Genomic DNA, 17198 nt, shown 5'->3' with positions numbered 1-17198 from the left:
AGGCGCAATTTGCCATGCAGCGCCTCAGGACATGAAGGCGCGGACACTTCCTCTGATGATGGCCCTGCAGATGGGGCAGTGACGCAGGCTGGCAGCACAGTCGCCACACACCACCAGATGACCGCAGGGGATGAACACGATGGACACCAGCTTGTCCATGCACACCTTGCAGGTCCTCTCCTCCTGCAGCTGCCTCAAAAGCTCTTCGGGACCGGGCTCCTTCGCTGTTGAAACCAGATACAGTAGGCAAGAACATAAGTTTGAAAAATGTATGCTCAAAGTTGAGTGAAGTGAAAAGACCTCTTTGACCTTTCTCTCTCAGCGGCGTTATCATCCTCATGTTCCCAGCGTCGGGGCCTTGCCTCCTGTCAGGCTCTAATGCGATGAAGTCAGAAATACCATATATCGGTCATTACAGTACTTACTTCGGCAAGCATGATGGAGAACAGGTTGGTATGTCTGCCTCAGATCCCCGAGGTTCAAATCTCAGCTCAGAACCTCCTGTTCAATGCTTGCGTGGGTTTTCTACGGGAAGTATGGCTTCCCTACATTTCACCCCAAAATGCATTCTAGGTTACCCGAAGACTAAATTGTCCAGAGGTATGATTGATTATTTCTCTATACGTCTGTTTCCTGTGATTGGCTGGCAATCAGCTCCGAGTGTACCCCCACATCTTGCCCCAAATCATCTGGGAGGAGGATAAGCGGCAGAGAAAGTGAACAGATGGTTTTCCCAAAGACATTTACTGAATACAGGCACTCATATACTGCTGAGATCATTTGTGTGACTCAGCACAAGGGTCCGCGTTACATTTAGAATAGGTTTGCTTTTTACATTCTTAGATCTCAAGATCGGCGTCATAATTCTGACATACTTCAAAAAAGATAAAACCCAACAAAATAAAAGCTGTTCTGTGTTGGAGATGAGTATATGTGACATCCATGACGTATTGGTGAAAGGGTCCACAGTTGATGACATTGTAATAATGTATCAACCTCGGCATCAGGTTGCCACACTCTCAGTCCCATGACTGGCACATACTGTAAAGACAGGCAAGGAACCATGTTCACACATACAGTGTACCTAAGGACCTGGAGTGGATGCAATAACGCTAACTGCTTTTCCACTGAGGTCATCAGTGTTGGATCCCAAATCGTTGTTGCGCGGTATAAGAGGAATCCTGCTGATCGCGACATTACCTCTGCTCCGTGGCCTCCTCTGCCTGTCCTCCTCCTCAGCTTGTAACACATCACTGACCAGGCTCGACACATGCAAGTAGTGCTGGCCTGTCAAAAGGTACTTGGTCTGGACCAGACTCTCTACCAGCGTGGGTTCAAAGCCCATCTGGAGCACCGTGTGCACCACTGGAGAGAGCATGACCGACGACGCTGCCAAGCCACCGACAACGTCTGGGAGATGAGAGAAAGCGGACAGGTTGCAACCAACACTGTTGACATTTTTAGGTATTACCACACAAGGCATACAATACAAGACTGCTGAAGCGAGGTAGACATGCACAGCGACAATTGGACCAAATGAACAGTTTCGAACCACAATTTAGTCACCAGACAGGACATCTAGCATCTTAGTTTATTGTATTTCTAATTCTATTATTACTACTACTCCGTGGAACAATGCTACCTGACAGGTCAGTCATGGTACTACAACTGATTTCCTTATCCGTGTGGTGTGCTATGTTTGTCATCTCAAGTCCACCACACACTTTAAACAAGCAGCAATTCCACATCAGCCCTCCGCCAATTTGGTCTTGGTTCTTACATTTCAATTCAATAAAAACAAATTTTAAAATTAAAGTGTGACTGTGGCAGCTATACAGTGGAGGGTGAGGGTGCCACCCCACTATGCACATCCGTCCATTATCCATCCATCCATCCATCCATCCATCCATCCATTTTCTTTACCGCTTATCCTCACGAGGGTCGCAGGGAGTGCTTGAGGCTATCCCAGCTGTCAATGGGCAGGAACCAGGGTACACCCTGAACTGGTTGCCAGCCAATTGCAGGGCACAGTGAGACGAACAGCTGCACTCACAATCACACCTTGGGGCAATTTAAGAGTGTCCAATTAATGTTGCATGTTTTTGGTATGTGGGAGGAAGAAAACCCACATAATCGAATAATTGGGGACTCCAAACTGCCCTTGGGTGTACTTGTGAGTGCAAGAGGCTAAACAGCTGAGAAAATGGATGGATGGATGGATGGATGGATGGATGGATGAATGATGCTGCTACTGGTTAATGATGTTGATATTGTTTACATGTATAATTTAAAAAAAACACCAGTCACTACTGGTATCTATGCAACGTTAACAGTTATATTTGTGGATATTTAGTTTCAGCTTGAATAAAAGTTACAATGCTCAATTCATTTTCGACACAGAAGAGCTCATTTTTGATGATCAAATTTGTGATCTCACTGTGTCGCATGTTACTAGTAACTTATAGTATACGGTACAGTATAGCTTCTGAAAACTGCATTTATGTAATGGTGTGCTTTGTGCAATTCTCATCCACAATTTATCCTTTCAATTTCTCAAAAAAGCTCACGTAATTTCAAACCCAATTAAAAATGTCTTCCAAACAGTCTACTCAATTTTTTTTTTGCATGCTTAATAAAAGAAAGTGAAGAAAGTGGGACAAGGCGGTGACTCAAATCATTCAATCAACTGCGTTGAGCAATTATTTTCTCTTAGCTGGTTGCATCTCATAGCGCAGCCCTTGTTTCTTCCTTTTATGTGAACAATAAAGGCAGCATGCGTTTGTTTGCTTTGCACCACATGCACAGATAAGTATTGGCATGGACGCAAAATAACAAATAGCCCCCTTCTGTTTGCAGAAACCATTTCATACCATTTCTGGAGCCAATTTCTCTGCCAGTGGATGTCTGTGAGCCACCCTGAAGAATTAAAGAACGTTTAGAATGTAATAAATGACCGCTCATCACAATTCAGTCATGGTGCTAAGTGATTAGTGATGATAATGAGCGTAGCATTCCAAACAGAAACAGACAAAAGGGCCTCACCACACTCTCACCCAGATGGAAATGAGCATGCTGGATGTTGCTGATGTATTCCTGTCCTCTTGACTGGATTAAAAATTCACAACTGAAAAATAGCACAAGCATCCTATTTTACTTTGTGTGAAAGCACAAAATGCATTTTCTGAATGATGTAGATGAGGCTTTGAGATGATGCCGTGGTAGCTGCCTGTGTTGTTACCGCGGGAACCACTTAGCATGCTCCTGCCAGGGGTCATCTCCTGGCTCCCAGTTCCTGAGACCTCCGTCGCAGTAGAAGCACTTGACATTGTCACCGTGACCTGACACCAAAGACACGTGATTTTTGTTGTTGTTGTTTGCAATTAAACACAATTGGACTCATTTCACCGAACGTTATTCATAAGATCCCACGTTCCAAAAACATGCATCTTGGGTTTGTTGAAGACTTTTAGGGAGGGAATGCGAGTGCGAATGCTTGTTTTCCTACGTTGTGTCAAACTCAAGTTTATCTCGGGCCAAACTGTAGTGATGGTTTCCCATTATTATATTTATAGACCTCATCATATTATTACACACATATTATACAGTTCTTTTAAGAAACTGATAACTAGTTTTGAAATACAAAGTGAAGGACAGCAATTTGCTCAACTATTATTCATTTATTATTAAAATTATTTGCAATCTGTTAATATTATTAAACATAATGTGGAATTTTGGAAGAAATTTGCACAAGAAATCTAAAGTTGATGCACATGATTTCTTTTCGCGGGCCACACAAAATGATCCGGCAGGCTGCCTCTTGCCCTTGGCCCTCGAGTTTGACACCTGTGCCTGTGGCAACATGTGCTCTGCGATTGACTGAAGAATCTTAAAGTCAAAAGTGAAACACGGACGCGGAAAAAGAAAGACCTCAGGTTCAGACGTGTTCATTTTAAACAATTGCTGTTATTTTTTACTTTTCCAACAATTACCGATAAAACTTCTCAAAACATACAATGCCAGGAATATGAAGAATTCTAACCTTGGAACTACAATGGAAATCTGCTAAAAAAAAGATGTATTAATATTTTTTCATTGGCTTTGCTCCTGTGTCATTTATAGGCTGAAGATACCCATTTCCTCAACAGAAGCTCACTCTTTAAGAATACTTAGTAGTATAGAAAACAACATGCTCTAAGTCTAAGACAACAAAAGCACACTAATTACCAGCATCATTATTTGCAGAATTACACAAACACATTTCCACACATCTTTGTTGGAGGGACTCAAGTCAGAAAAAGATTTTGGTGCTAATCTGGATGAAGATCACTTTTCTTCGCAGTGCATCTTGAAGTGAAAATGTCCTATTAGAAAAATAGCTCACCAGCGATGAGTCATTGTGATTTCCTTGGAATGTTGTGAAAGCGATCGTTTGAAAGTGTACACTGAAGGTGCTGTACGGAAATAAGTATTGCATATTGATTTTGTTGTCACTCTCCTACTTTCAACATTAACAATTATTGTGGGAAATCATTAACATGATCATCAATTATTAATTTTAATATATAATTCAGTGTAATTTTGAGCAAAGGTGTTACTTTAGAAGCGTGTGTCAAACTGGTGAGCCTTTGCATTAATCAGTTGCTCTCAATCTCCAAAAGCTCAGTGACCCATTACGTACAAGATGCTGTTGAAACAAATTCGGATGCTTCGATCTTAGCAGAGGTCTGCGCACGTCTGAGTTCTAATCTCCATATAAGTGCATCTGAGCGTTCTCTGCTGCTTTGAGCAGCCCCAGTTGAGTCCAGGATGTTCTCTTCACAACATCATGACTCAGCAGGACAATTATGAACTCTCACAATGAGGGGGTCACTCTCGCACTGACTAGGTCAAAGCTAAATATCTGGCCAATAACAAGGACACGCAACTGGCGGTTAGAGTGCGATATGGTATGGAAACAGATGACGGACAATCAGCACCTGTGTAGAAAAATCCAGCTCTAGCAAGAACATCTGGCTGGACTGAGGCCTCCGTGGGCCAGTTGTGGAAGGTCGTGAGCCGGGAACCCTCCGACTCCATCTCAGGGTAGACGGCCTGCCCCGCCGTCCCCTGGTCGTCCATCGTCATCCTCTGGAGTTGGCTCAACAGTTGTCCGTCCACGGAGTCCGCTGACCCCCCCAGCAGCGGAACGTTTCCCACGGCTCGGCCCAGTATGAAGCTGCAAGTGGGGAAGTGCCGCTTGTGCTCGGCGGACGGGCTGTCTCCTTGTTCCCAACATCTTAAAACGCCGCCACAGCAGAAACACTGGACTTTATCTCCCGGACCTAAAAAGAAGAATCCCGCCTTGGCCAAGTCCCCGCATGTGACGGGAGAGTCTGTTGGCCAGCTCTGAAATGTCTGAAGCCTCTCTCCTTCTCTGCGCATCTGAGGCTCCTCAAGAATGTATAGCATAGTACTTCTGTCATCTGTCATTGTGGAGCGTGAGGGTATTGCTGTGCTCCACATCCCTTGTGCGGTCCATAGTGAAGTGCACACTGACAGTTAGTCGAACACATTTGTTCAAATATGATGTTCTGTGGGGGCCTGCATGGTGGCCTGTGGGAACCTACATTCTGGAAAGAAAAAAAAAAAAAAAAAACACCCAATGCTGGAACATTTTCTCATTGGTTGTTCAGTGAATGACTGCCAAAACATGTCATGTTGCTCCTCCTCCAAAGAACAAATCATGAGAAGCATTTCAGAAAAGATACTTTCATACTTTTATTGCATCAGTGCAGCCCGTCTGAAACGTTTTACCCCAAGTACCACCACTGTGAACAAGGAGGTGTTTGTCAAATGTGTGCCAGAGGTTTTATTCCTAAAAGGTAGATGTAATATTACTGTAACCCCCTTTAACGTGTATTTTAAACATTAAACACTTCTCTTATATACAAGATTATCTTAAAAAGTACTGAAATGATTCAGTTAAAATGTATTGCACATCAATGAAAAAATTAAACCTACATGTAAAAGAGTAAATGCAATATTGTACTTAAACGTTAAATTACAACTGAACTTTTTTTGACAATTCATATTTCGATGGATGTACAGAATTAAGAGGTAATTAAGCAACTATGTTATTGTGCAGATTTATTAATGCAGTGATTCTGCCACGTACCACCGGTGGCATACGTGCCACACTTTGAGAACCCCTGCCTTCTGGGAAAATGTGGGTGTTGGGCATACTGTATGGTGAAAAAAGACAATCACGTTGCAGAAAGAATACTGAACATCTCCAACGTTAGACCACCCTGCGATTGGCCGGCGATCAGTTCAGTGTGTACCCCGCCTCTTGCCTGATGTTAGCTTGGACAGGCTCCAGCACCCCTGCGACCCTTGTGAGGATAAACGGCTCATAAAAAGGATGGATGGATGGATGGACCACCACTGCATAATTGGATAACTGACAGTGTTCTATAGGTTACTCCACTACTTGTCACTTTAAACAACTTATATTTGTTGAAGAGTCTGCGCCATTTTCGCCACCATGGTTACTATAACAGACTGTCACTCTTTTAGTCATTTCAAACTGCTCAAAATTGCCAGAGGCAATGCACGATGAGATGCATGACTTGCAAATAAATAAATAAAAAATTATCGGCATTACCAAATAACTATTATTTTTGCTCAGTGACTCTCTGTAGCGTTTTATGTTTTTATGTCTCAAAAGTATTTTCTGTCACAGTGGCTGTCTGTTCTCGTACTAGAGCGGCTCTAATGACCAGAGACAAATTCCTTCTGTGTTTTTCACATACTTGCCAAATAAAGATGATTCTGGTATGGTAGCTTTTTATTGTCAATACTTTTGAGCTTTTTGATCATTTCATAACGTCGCAGGCCTACAATTTGACAGTAAATAATGTATGAATTTTACTGTTTTTTGGGTAAATGAGTATCTGTGACGGAATGAGCTGAAACAACTTTTTGATTGGGGAGGGACCCCAGTTCTGCAGTCTCTGGAGATGTATAATTTAGTGATGGTCCATAGTCGGCCATTCTGAAAACTAGTTATTCCGAGCGTTGACCAAAGAGTTCTAATAGAATACTGTAGCAGTAGAAATGCAGGCGGCATGACACAACGAAAGATGGGAACCACAAAACTAGGCCAGTGATTCTCAAAGTGTAGTACCAGTCTCACAAGTGGTACATGGGCTCTCCTTTGTGGTACATAAAGGAATTACTGAATTAAAGAAATAAACCTTACATTGAAAACATGAAACATAATGAAAGCTAGTAGCCACACATCCAGCATGTTCATTTTCTTCAAATCCACTTACAGTACATTTTTAAGCATTATTCAGTGGCATTCCACTTGAATACAGTACAATACATTTGCATCAGAACTCTCAGAACAGTTTTTCAAAAAAAATTGAATTACAATTTTTATTTTACTTATGGGCACTACATTATGATTGAACAATGAATGAAGTACTCTACATTTTTTTCTTTTTCTACAACGAAGCACAGTCTTCATGTTGAATATGTGCATAATGTTACAGTGGTTTACTATCATATTCATTGCACTTTTTTCTTAGGAATAGAAGTTTTTTTTTTTTTTAATGAACACTTAAGCTTGCCACGTTGCTGTATTTAAATGTTCACCTTTATACTTTCACTTGGAAAGACAAGTATTTTTGAGATGGCACATCCTTAGTGTGCAAAGTTCGACAACCACTGACCTGGGCCATTCCAGGGGCACGACATAATTGGTCTACTTACCCATACATACTAATGTCAAATAATTGCCGAGGAAACTTTGGCCCCTGTAGCGCGGACGAGGGGAAGTGCAGCAACAGCAGCGGGAGGAGCGGCGACGGCGGCGGCGACCGTGTCTCAAAGCCCGGATGGACCAGGCAGCCATTGGGGAAGTGGGCTTGAACGTAACAGGGCTTTCCATGGAATCAAATGGCAAAGTAAAAAGCCAGCAGGAAAGACATTTCTGTTCCAGGGGATTCGTTGTGTGACTCATTGCCGTAACTTGAAAACTCTCAGGAGGACTTTCATTTTCTTTTATCTTTTGGGAAGGGGTGTTAAGGCTTACTGGAAGCGTGCAAGTCGAGGAAAGGCGCACAAGCGGAAAAGGAACAGCACAGCTGAGCTACTAGCAACGGGCTAAGCGGCACTGCTAAGTGAAGCTTGGCAGCTGGGGGGGACTCCCTTTGCACACCACGGAGCTTGAAATTCAGTCGGCGGGCCGGGCTCTGTGCGAATCCAGGGACTTGCTTCATGAATTATGTCTACCACAAGCATTGACCCTCAGGTAGGACAAGCGAAATGGAGAGCTTGGCAAAGCTAGTCGCCTGCTAACTTTAGCAAGTGGCGACTCATCGGAAGTGCTAGCTAGCCAGCAGTCGTGCTCGCCCTACATCGCGAGCAACTTGGGTCCATTCAATCAACTCAAATCTAAGAGAAATCTCGGCGCTGTACACCCGAGGCACATGAAAAATCCGCGTTTCCGAATGTTCCTACACACTATTTAGCTCTACCGTGCCACCAACGCACACACCACCACTTCCCCATAACGCTAAAGCTAACAGTAATACACGGCCAATTCACAGGGTTTCAGTAAAATAACAATGTGGCATGTCAAGTGATTCGACTGTTGATCAGGGTTTGCATTTGTTCACTGTAGTTGTGTGGTGCACTGACTGGCTTGTTGTAAGCCATTTTGAATAACTGTTAGCCAAGTAGTGCGGAATGAACACTTTTGACGTATGCTGATTACTTAAAACGCCAAAGTTCCTCGTTCCCATACTAATATTAATCAGGTTTAAAGTAAAGCTTCTCGAGAGCTGTCTCACACGTCGTGTGCATCCAACACAAACAACTGTGACAAGTACGTCAAGGAGCTCAGCGGTGAGTTGGTTTGCATTAAATAGGTACCAACGTGGGAATTCAGGGATGCAGCGATCCCTACTTTTTTATTTTCGGACAAAAGTCAATGACTTACATTTGAGTATTCGTCCCATCCGAAATACCTATACTCAATACTGAGCCTGTAATTACGCTTTGAAATGATCATTTAAATGTGTCCGATCTTGTTTTAAAAATACGGTTGAATATGGCATGCGTTACCCTAATAAAACAATCTTTTTAGAGTCACTAGTCGTCATTACTGACATTTTAACATCTAACTGCAGTATCTTGTAGCATAAGGCATTCCGGTTCTTAGCTATATGATAACATTTTCCAAGATGGGAAAGTCTGTCGAAATTCTCAGTCTGGTTGGAATGGCCACTTCCACCTGAGAACAACAAAGCAAGAACATTGAAAATTGCATGGTGGGGTCCTGATAAATTGAGTTTTTTTTCATCATCTGGGAAAAGGCCCTTTTGGGAAATGTTTGAAAATTGATATATATTTTTAAGTGTTTCGATTTGAGTATAACATGACATTTTAATATATCTCTAGCCGTTTCCCCTTGTCCAATTGGCTGACATGTTTCAGTAAAAAACATTGTAACAATAAATTTGTAAGGGCCAACATTCAGAGAGAATCTCCAATTCAGTGCATCAAAATTACTGTGAGTTTTCAAACGTTGTCCCTTGCAATAAAAACAGAATTTATATGGGAGGAATGGAACATAATTCTGGCAAAGACCAGCATGGGCTGTGTAATCAATATAGATCCTCAACCCCCCGCCCCTGGTATTTATTATGAAGGATTTCGTAGTGTCACTGTGCGATTCCAGTATGTGTGCATCGAGACTTGCAGGACTTAATCTTTGAACAAAGTTTCTCATTTATCTGTAGAGCAAAATTTGCCTTCACCTAAAAGTGTTATCATCCATTTAGCTGAAAGTATCTCCACATGGCTAACATGGGTCCCACCCAAAAGACAGAGAAGACATAAGGCTGGGGAAGTGTCGTAGTATTGTATTGCATTTTACAAGTAGATACTTACACTACTGGTGCCAATACCAACCCTGATATTGGTATCAGTGCAACTGTAAATTGTGAATGTAAAACAGTTAAAAGGTGCAGTCTCACACATTGTAAACGTAATTTTTCTACTCTCCCCCTCCGCCCTCCTGTTAATCGGATGTGAGTCCAGCGATCAAAGGGACAAGCATCTAAAGGTGAGTTATTTTTGTTTGTTTTCAGTTTAGAACCCACATACACAGTGCTCAACCTAAATGAGTATATCCCTGCAGATTTGTTCCAATGCTCGAGTTTCTAGTTAAAGTAAATATTCTCGATGGCACGCTGCACTCCCAAAGACTTGCATGATGAGGAGTATTGATTGCAAAGATTTGTCAATGTATATAAAGTATGCATCTCCACATGTAGAAAAACAAAATCCAGGTCCAGTTGACAGTCTGTAGAAAAGTGTTTCCAAAGCTTATAAAGCTTTCTATTGAACAATATTGTATTGTCATACTTCATGTTGGCAAATCAATTAGTAATTTTTTCCCCACATATTAAGCCAATCAAAATATGAACACAGTATGATTCAGTGCAATGCTACTGAAAACCACAACTGAGGTAATAACGGAATGCCGATCAGTCAAAATTGAGGATTGTCTTTGTAAAGATGTAATTCAGAGTTTTATCACTTTCTATTTGCCTTAAAGGTGGCGTACATAGGTTCTTGTGCTGCTAGGGAGATTTAATGTAGCCTCACTTTATCACTTCCCCACCCCCACGTTGGTGTGAATCTTAATGCTAACTGCATAATTGCCCTTTTTAGTATGCTAAAATATTATGTATATGTGCATAATCTCAAGGATTAACTCTCATTTGGAACACCTCTGTTGTTCTATTTATGAGAATTGAAGACCCCAAAATGCACATTACTATCAATATTAGTGCGTGGTCATTTGGGTGTCCTTCCATTAGCAATCACTCCAAGGTGTGTGGCTAAATATGAATGAGTTTACATGTAGCCATGCCTTCGTTACAGTAGATTTATAGATGTACAAGATGTTTTTTTTTCTCAACCAGATAAATGACAAAAGAAAATGGTTCTGCATTTTCTACTCCTAATGGGAAGGAAATCGAGCCTTTACACTGTTGTAAATATCTTTGCATACCTACTGACGGCTTCCTAGATTTAGATCGCATGTATTGTTTTGTTAAAACTGGGTTTTTATTTTAGAGAGTTGTCTTTCTTTTAATGTAAAATCTATGAAATAAATGAAATAAGAGAAAACTAAAACGAGTAATAAAGGTTTCCATAGACTTTCAATGTTTTCACTCAGCTGCTTGAGTAATGGATATTCAGTTACTACTCATGGATGGTTGAATCCAAATTGTTGGCTTAATTTGTATTGTCTTTGTTTGTATGTCTCTAGCTTCAGTTTTTTTTGTTTTTGATGCTGCTTGGCCAGGTCTGGATAAGAGTAAACTGGTTAAATTGAGAAAAATAAATTTGCCGTACAAAATAAAACCAAGACATTACTAATCAGTATCTTGACATGGACCCCGAATGAGTCTTGTTTTTTTTCTGTTGCTGTATCAGGAATGTTCAAGGTCTGTGGTTTAAAAAAAAAAAATCAAACAAAAAGGTTTTGTCATCTAAACACGTATGAACATGAAGTTGTTTCGTTGCAGTGCAAAATGGTTCATTGCATCAGAAGGAGACAGTCCATGACAATGACTTTGAGCCGTACCTCACTGGTCAATCAACTCAGGTAAATACTTTTTCATGAGAATGGAAGAAATGCAACATCATTTTACGTGCTAATGCCGTTTCTCTGCTCATGTGACGCATCAAGAACAACAGCTACCAGTCCATCACCGACCCTTACCTGTCCAGTTACTACGCACCCTCCATCGGCTTTCCATACCCCCTGAGCGAGGCTCCTTGGTCTACAGGTGGCGACCCTCCAATTCCATACCTCACGCCCTACGGACCTTTGAGCAATGGAGACCATCATTTTATGCCCGACACTATTTTCGGGCAGCCGGGTGGCCTTGGGAGCAGCATTTACCCCCACAGGTTTAATTTTTTCCCCGAAAACCCCGCTTTTTCTGCTTGGGGGACAAGTGGATCCCAGGGCCAGCAGACTCAAAGTTCAGCCTATGGTGGCAGCTACAGCTACCCGCCCAGCTCTCTCGGAGGCACTCTTGTGCCTGATGGTCAGACAGGTTTTCACAGCGACACGCTCAACAAAGCCCCCGGTATGAACAGCCTGGAGCAGGGCATGGTGGGTTTGAAGATTGGGGGTGATGTCACCGCCCAGGCTTCCGCGGTCAAGGCCGTGGGCTCGGTGATTGGCGGAGCCGGCGTGGCGGCCTCAGGGAACGGGGCTACGCCCATCGGAATGCCACTGCCCAAACCCGCCTCTTGGGCAGCTATTGCCAGCAAGCCTGCCAAGCCACAGCAGTTGAAAGCTAAGGTAAAGCCGGGACTGGCCAACCCAGGGCCAGCTTTGCCCCCGCCTCCCATCAAACACAACATGAACATTGGCACCTGGGAAAAGGGACCTGGGAACAAAGTGGCCACGACGGTGCTGCAGCAGCAGCAGGCGCCACCTCTTGGTCTGCCTCATGCCATGCCCCACCAAGCCCCGATGCAGCCTCCTCCTCCTCAGTCTCTGGTGCAGCCTCAGATGCCGCCCATGTCCTTGCAGCACCAACCGCCCCATCTACAGCACCATGCACCACCCCCTCAGCCCTACCAAAACCACACCCAACCCCAGCAAGCCCCAACCCGGTGGGTGGCCCCACGTAACCGCAGCCAAGCCTACGGGCAGGGAGGCCCCAGCCATGATGCTAGCGGGATGATGGGCATGCTCGGTAGTGCGAACTGCGGGTCCCAAACCTGTGCCACCCAGGGACCTGGTAGCGAGTCCCACCCGGTGCTGGAGAAGCTTCGTGCCTCCCACAGTTATAACCCCAAGGACTTTGAATGGAACCTGAAGAATGGACGCGTTTTCATCATTAAGAGCTACTCTGAGGACGACATCCATCGCTCCATCAAGTACTCCATCTGGTGCAGCACGGAGCACGGCAACAAGCGACTGGATTCGGCCTTCCGGGCCATGAACGGCAAAGGCCCCGTGTATCTGCTCTTCAGCGTCAACGGCAGCGGCCATTTTTGCGGCGTGGCAGAGATGCGTTCGCCGGTGGACTACGGCACCAGCGCCGGCGTTTGGGCGCAGGACAAGTGGAAGGGCAAGTTTGATGTAGACTGGTTGTTTGTTAAGGACGTGCCTAATAGCCAGCTACGTCACATCCGCCTGGAGAACAACGACAACAAGCCAGTGACCAACTCCCGCGACACCCAGGAGGTTCCTCTGGAGAAGGCCAAGCAGGTGCTCAAGATCATCGCCACTTACAAACACACCACGTCCATCTTTGATGACTTCTCTCACTACGAGAAGAGACAGGAAGAGGAGGAGGAGGTGCGTAAGGTGGGTGCACTTGTTTTAGAATCCAGCCTTTGTGGAATGTGAAAATGTGTTAAAAATTCTGGCACTGTTTAAATGCGCGAGGAAATTTTAAAATTATTTTGTTTGAACCCACATATATTGAGGGGACGCGTTTTAAGAAAGGCATGGCAAGACAGTAGGACATTACATGGCAGTAGGACTGCAACTAACTATTAATCATTGATTTTATTTAATTTTCTCTGTCGCTTATCCTCATGAGGGTCGCGGTAGTGCTGGAGCCAATCCAAGCTGTCATCGGGCAGGAGGTGGGGTACACCCTGAACTGGTTGCCAGCCAATCGCAGGGCACACGGAGACAGACAACAGTCACACCGTGGGGCAGTTTAGAGTGACCAATTAATGCTTCCTGTTTTTGGGATGTGGGAGGAAACGGCAGTGCCCAGAGAAAACCCACACAAGCACGGGGAGAACATGCAAACTCCAAACAGGTGGGGCTGGGATTTGAACCCAAATCCTCAGAACTGTGAGGCCAAAGCTCTACAGCTGCGGCACTGTGCTGCACATACATATAGAATATATGTAGAAGTTTTACAGTACAAAATTTGAATCAGAAATGTCACTGCCTGAGTCAAGTGGGGAAAAAAAGATACATTGATTAGTCTATCAATTCATTTTTCGACTAACTGGTAATCAGATGCAAAATAAATTTCCATTTTTTTTTATTAATAAACAGGATACTTCAAATTGACTGCAGAAAATGCACAAACAAGGATTCCTTTTACTGATTTGCTCCGTAACGTCATTCAGAATATCAGCAAAAATGTTGATCATTGTTTTCCCAAGTACAAATGAAATTTGTCGTCTTATTTTGATCAAACGCAAAAGAAGGCCAGCAAAAACCTTGGAATATTTACTGTTAATAAAATGAAATTTGGACAGTTTTAAGTTAATGGATTAATTATCAAAATAGTTCATTCATTTGATTATCAATAAGTTGTATATTAATTGATTGTTTCTCCTCCACATGATACGTTACGAATGATATCAAGTTGGGACCCCCTGTGCCCCTTATAAAATGATTACATCCATACTGTAGCCTTACAGTTCAAAGTGGACTTCTCTGCATGCTTAGCAGCACTTTTAAAAGCTTGTTAGGAATTAATTGTTCTTTCCCCCTCGTAATAGTATATTACGATATATACAATAATATTCACTTGTCGGTACAGTGAATAAGGTTGGTGTTATTTGTACTGATGTTGGTTTTCATGACGTGTGGAGGGAAAAAAAGCACAAACTACTACTTTTTGGGCACAAACTATACTGTATTACCACCCGCCCACAAACTACATTGTCCGCACAAATGACTACTTTTTGCCCACGAAATAGTTATAGGGTGTGCGCGAAGTTGCAGCGGCTCCATACTGTACAGGAGTATAAGTGAACGGAGCGCACCGTCTTTCCGAAGTTGAAGGTCGACGCAAGGCTAAAGCTTCTCAGCTACACAATGGACATGGATATTGACAAGAACATGATGAGATAAACTTACCGCGAAGGCATTGCATCGGTCTTGCCAGATTGGCTGCAACGTTCTTAGGAAGTCTGTAAAAGCGCTCTGTTTGGTTGCCCTCCAGTCCCGTACGTAGCCATTGATCATTAATCTATTTCTCGAGTTGTTCTTCCAACTCAGGCCCCCTCGCCTTGTTTCCGCGGAAGCTCCGCTTCAACTTCTTGACTTGGCAAAGGTCGTTTTCCTGCATCCTCAATTTTAGTAGCATGGATTCATTGGTCGTGAATTCTCTCGGGCCTGTTTGATTTCCTGTTTATCTGCGTAACTGATAACTTGCAGTCTAAACTATGCTTCATGAGCGTTACTCTTTGTTGGTCCCGTTTTTGGGTGTACTTATCAAACGCGATGTTTTTTAACACAAAACGCATACCGGCGTGCCTTTAGTGTCCTCTCCCATGCACACACTTCCCCCTGTAACATCCGCATGCTGTCCTCCCACCCATCCACTTTTCCGCTATTTAAGTAGCATGTCAGCAGGAAAGGCTCTCACTCAGTTACAAATTTTGGACGTCAGTGTACACGTTAGGCGCGCCGCATTATAAGGCTCCCCGTCCATTTTGAAGAAATTCAAGACTTTTAAGTGCGCTTTATAAAATGAAAATGCAGTATTTTAAGATATAGTAGTTGTGCGCACAACTTAGTAGCTCGTGTGCACAAGTTTTTTTTCACCTCATGTCAGGCTCCATAGGTTAGTCATGTGGAACTGATATTGTTTAAACACAACTGTTATTGTGACAATAAAAGTCACCTTGTGGTTCCTGTTTCTGCTCATATCCTCCCCCCGTAGACTTTTGAACCTGCTCAGATACAGAGCCGCTCTCGCCTGGATCAGGTGAGAACACTTTTCTCCTTTTTATTAGCATCGTGTGCATTTAGCTTGTATATTAAAACTAATACCACTTTTCTTTTTGTTGTTATTGTTGTTTGTCATTTCCCCCCTCCCAAACAGGAGCGCCAAAACAGGAAATAAACAAAAGAGGACGTTTATTTTGGCTTGATCAAGTTACACTAGGACATGATTGATTTAAGAGACAGAAGATGATGAAATGCAAACAAGCCCTTCATGTTTTCCTTTCTGGGAATTCTCTGCCATCGATGAATTTGTCTTTTTTGGCCCATGTTCCCTCTGCCCCATACCCAACACTTATTGTGCAGGGATTAAGTTGATTTAGTGTATCATGAATACCTCCACCCACTTTAATAATAATTCTTATTTTACACTTCTTCACATCTCCCCAGACTGGTTGAGTTGTGTATTGCACCATTAGCTGCGTTAGGGTTTGACTGCATCTCCGAGAATAAATCAGACACTTTACATATTTCAGTACAATCAGAAATGGCCATGACCTAAACCTATTTATCCACGGGGGGGCAGCATTGCCAAGTTGTAGAGGTCTCGTGGCAACAAGGTTGGAGTATCCTCAAGGCAATGTACTACTTGGAACTGTGCGATAATAAAACTTCAATGATTTATTTTTCATTCCGATTGACAAAATCGCTCTCTCTTTTTTTTAATGGCTTACTACTGACAACTTTAATTTCAGACACTTGTTTTCTGAAGCCTTAAGAGTTGTTGTTTTTTTTTCATCTTTTTGTCCCGACTATTGATGAACTGCTCATACATTGACACTGCTGGTGAAATCAGGGATAGTGTGACGTCACACAAGACTAGAGTCATTTCAGAGGAGGAATCTAGGAAAGAACTTAAAAAAAAAAAGGCCTGCACAAATCAGGACCACCTCACTCTTTTTGAAAAACAAAACCTCCGATTGTACACTCCACATCCTTCAGTCCTCTGCCTCTTTTTCTTAGTTCTTGTTGGCCACTGAGAAAAATACGTCATCCATTGGTTTGGCTTTTTACAATCAAAATGATGGAGTGATGTCATTGCTTTGTTTTGCTCTGCGAAATTGCAGGGGAGGTCTCGCTCTGTTTGTCACCATTCTGTCTTAATCCTCATCTCCCCCACCAACTCCCCCCGACTTTAAATTTGCCAAATCTCTCATGTCGATCGTAATGCTAAGCTTTAACGTAGGAGCCTATCTATTCATGGAGGAAGCCTAAAAATGTATAACCTAATAATATGTGTAACTGAATTACTATCAAGTGAGGAGAGGAAAAAAAATCTAAAGTGGGTTTACGTGTAATTTTTGGGTGGTTTGTATGATACAGGTTACATCTGTCCATTCTGATGAGGAAAAACAATGCTGTCACCGTAGGTGTTAGTGTGTTGATCACGTGTGAATCGGTCACTCAGTCG

The 17198-nt window shown here is 43.0% G+C and overlaps 2 protein-coding genes across 2 annotated transcripts; one reads left to right on the top strand and one right to left on the bottom strand.

The window, feature by feature from the left end:
* Window positions 1-7: 7 nt before the first annotated feature.
* Window positions 8-7894, bottom strand: birc7 (baculoviral IAP repeat containing 7). The gene is made up of 8 exons (XM_061811368.1): window positions 7756-7894; window positions 4977-5609; window positions 3239-3338; window positions 3043-3124; window positions 2871-2916; window positions 1201-1410; window positions 310-375; window positions 8-224 (listed from the first exon to the last, which is right to left on the bottom strand). The coding sequence occupies exons 2-8, from the start codon at window positions 5500-5502 to the stop codon at window positions 25-27; spliced, it is 1230 nt and encodes a 409-aa protein (XP_061667352.1). The 5' UTR covers window positions 5503-5609; window positions 7756-7894; the 3' UTR covers window positions 8-24.
* Window positions 7776-16418, top strand: LOC133496113 (YTH domain-containing family protein 1-like). Its single transcript, XM_061811367.1, has 6 exons — window positions 7776-8296; window positions 10090-10114; window positions 11589-11668; window positions 11753-13393; window positions 15726-15770; window positions 15888-16418. Exons 1-6 carry the CDS (start codon window positions 8270-8272, stop codon window positions 15906-15908), a joined length of 1839 nt encoding a protein of 612 aa, XP_061667351.1. The 5' UTR covers window positions 7776-8269; the 3' UTR covers window positions 15909-16418.
* Window positions 16419-17198: the final 780 nt, after the last annotated feature.

Source organism: Syngnathoides biaculeatus, chromosome 2 (genome assembly GCF_019802595.1).
Source record: "Syngnathoides biaculeatus isolate LvHL_M chromosome 2, ASM1980259v1, whole genome shotgun sequence".
Classification (NCBI taxonomy): Eukaryota; Metazoa; Chordata; class Actinopteri; order Syngnathiformes; family Syngnathidae; genus Syngnathoides; species Syngnathoides biaculeatus.
Note: the sequence above shows the minus strand (reverse complement) of the source record. Positions and strands in the feature narration are given on the sequence as shown.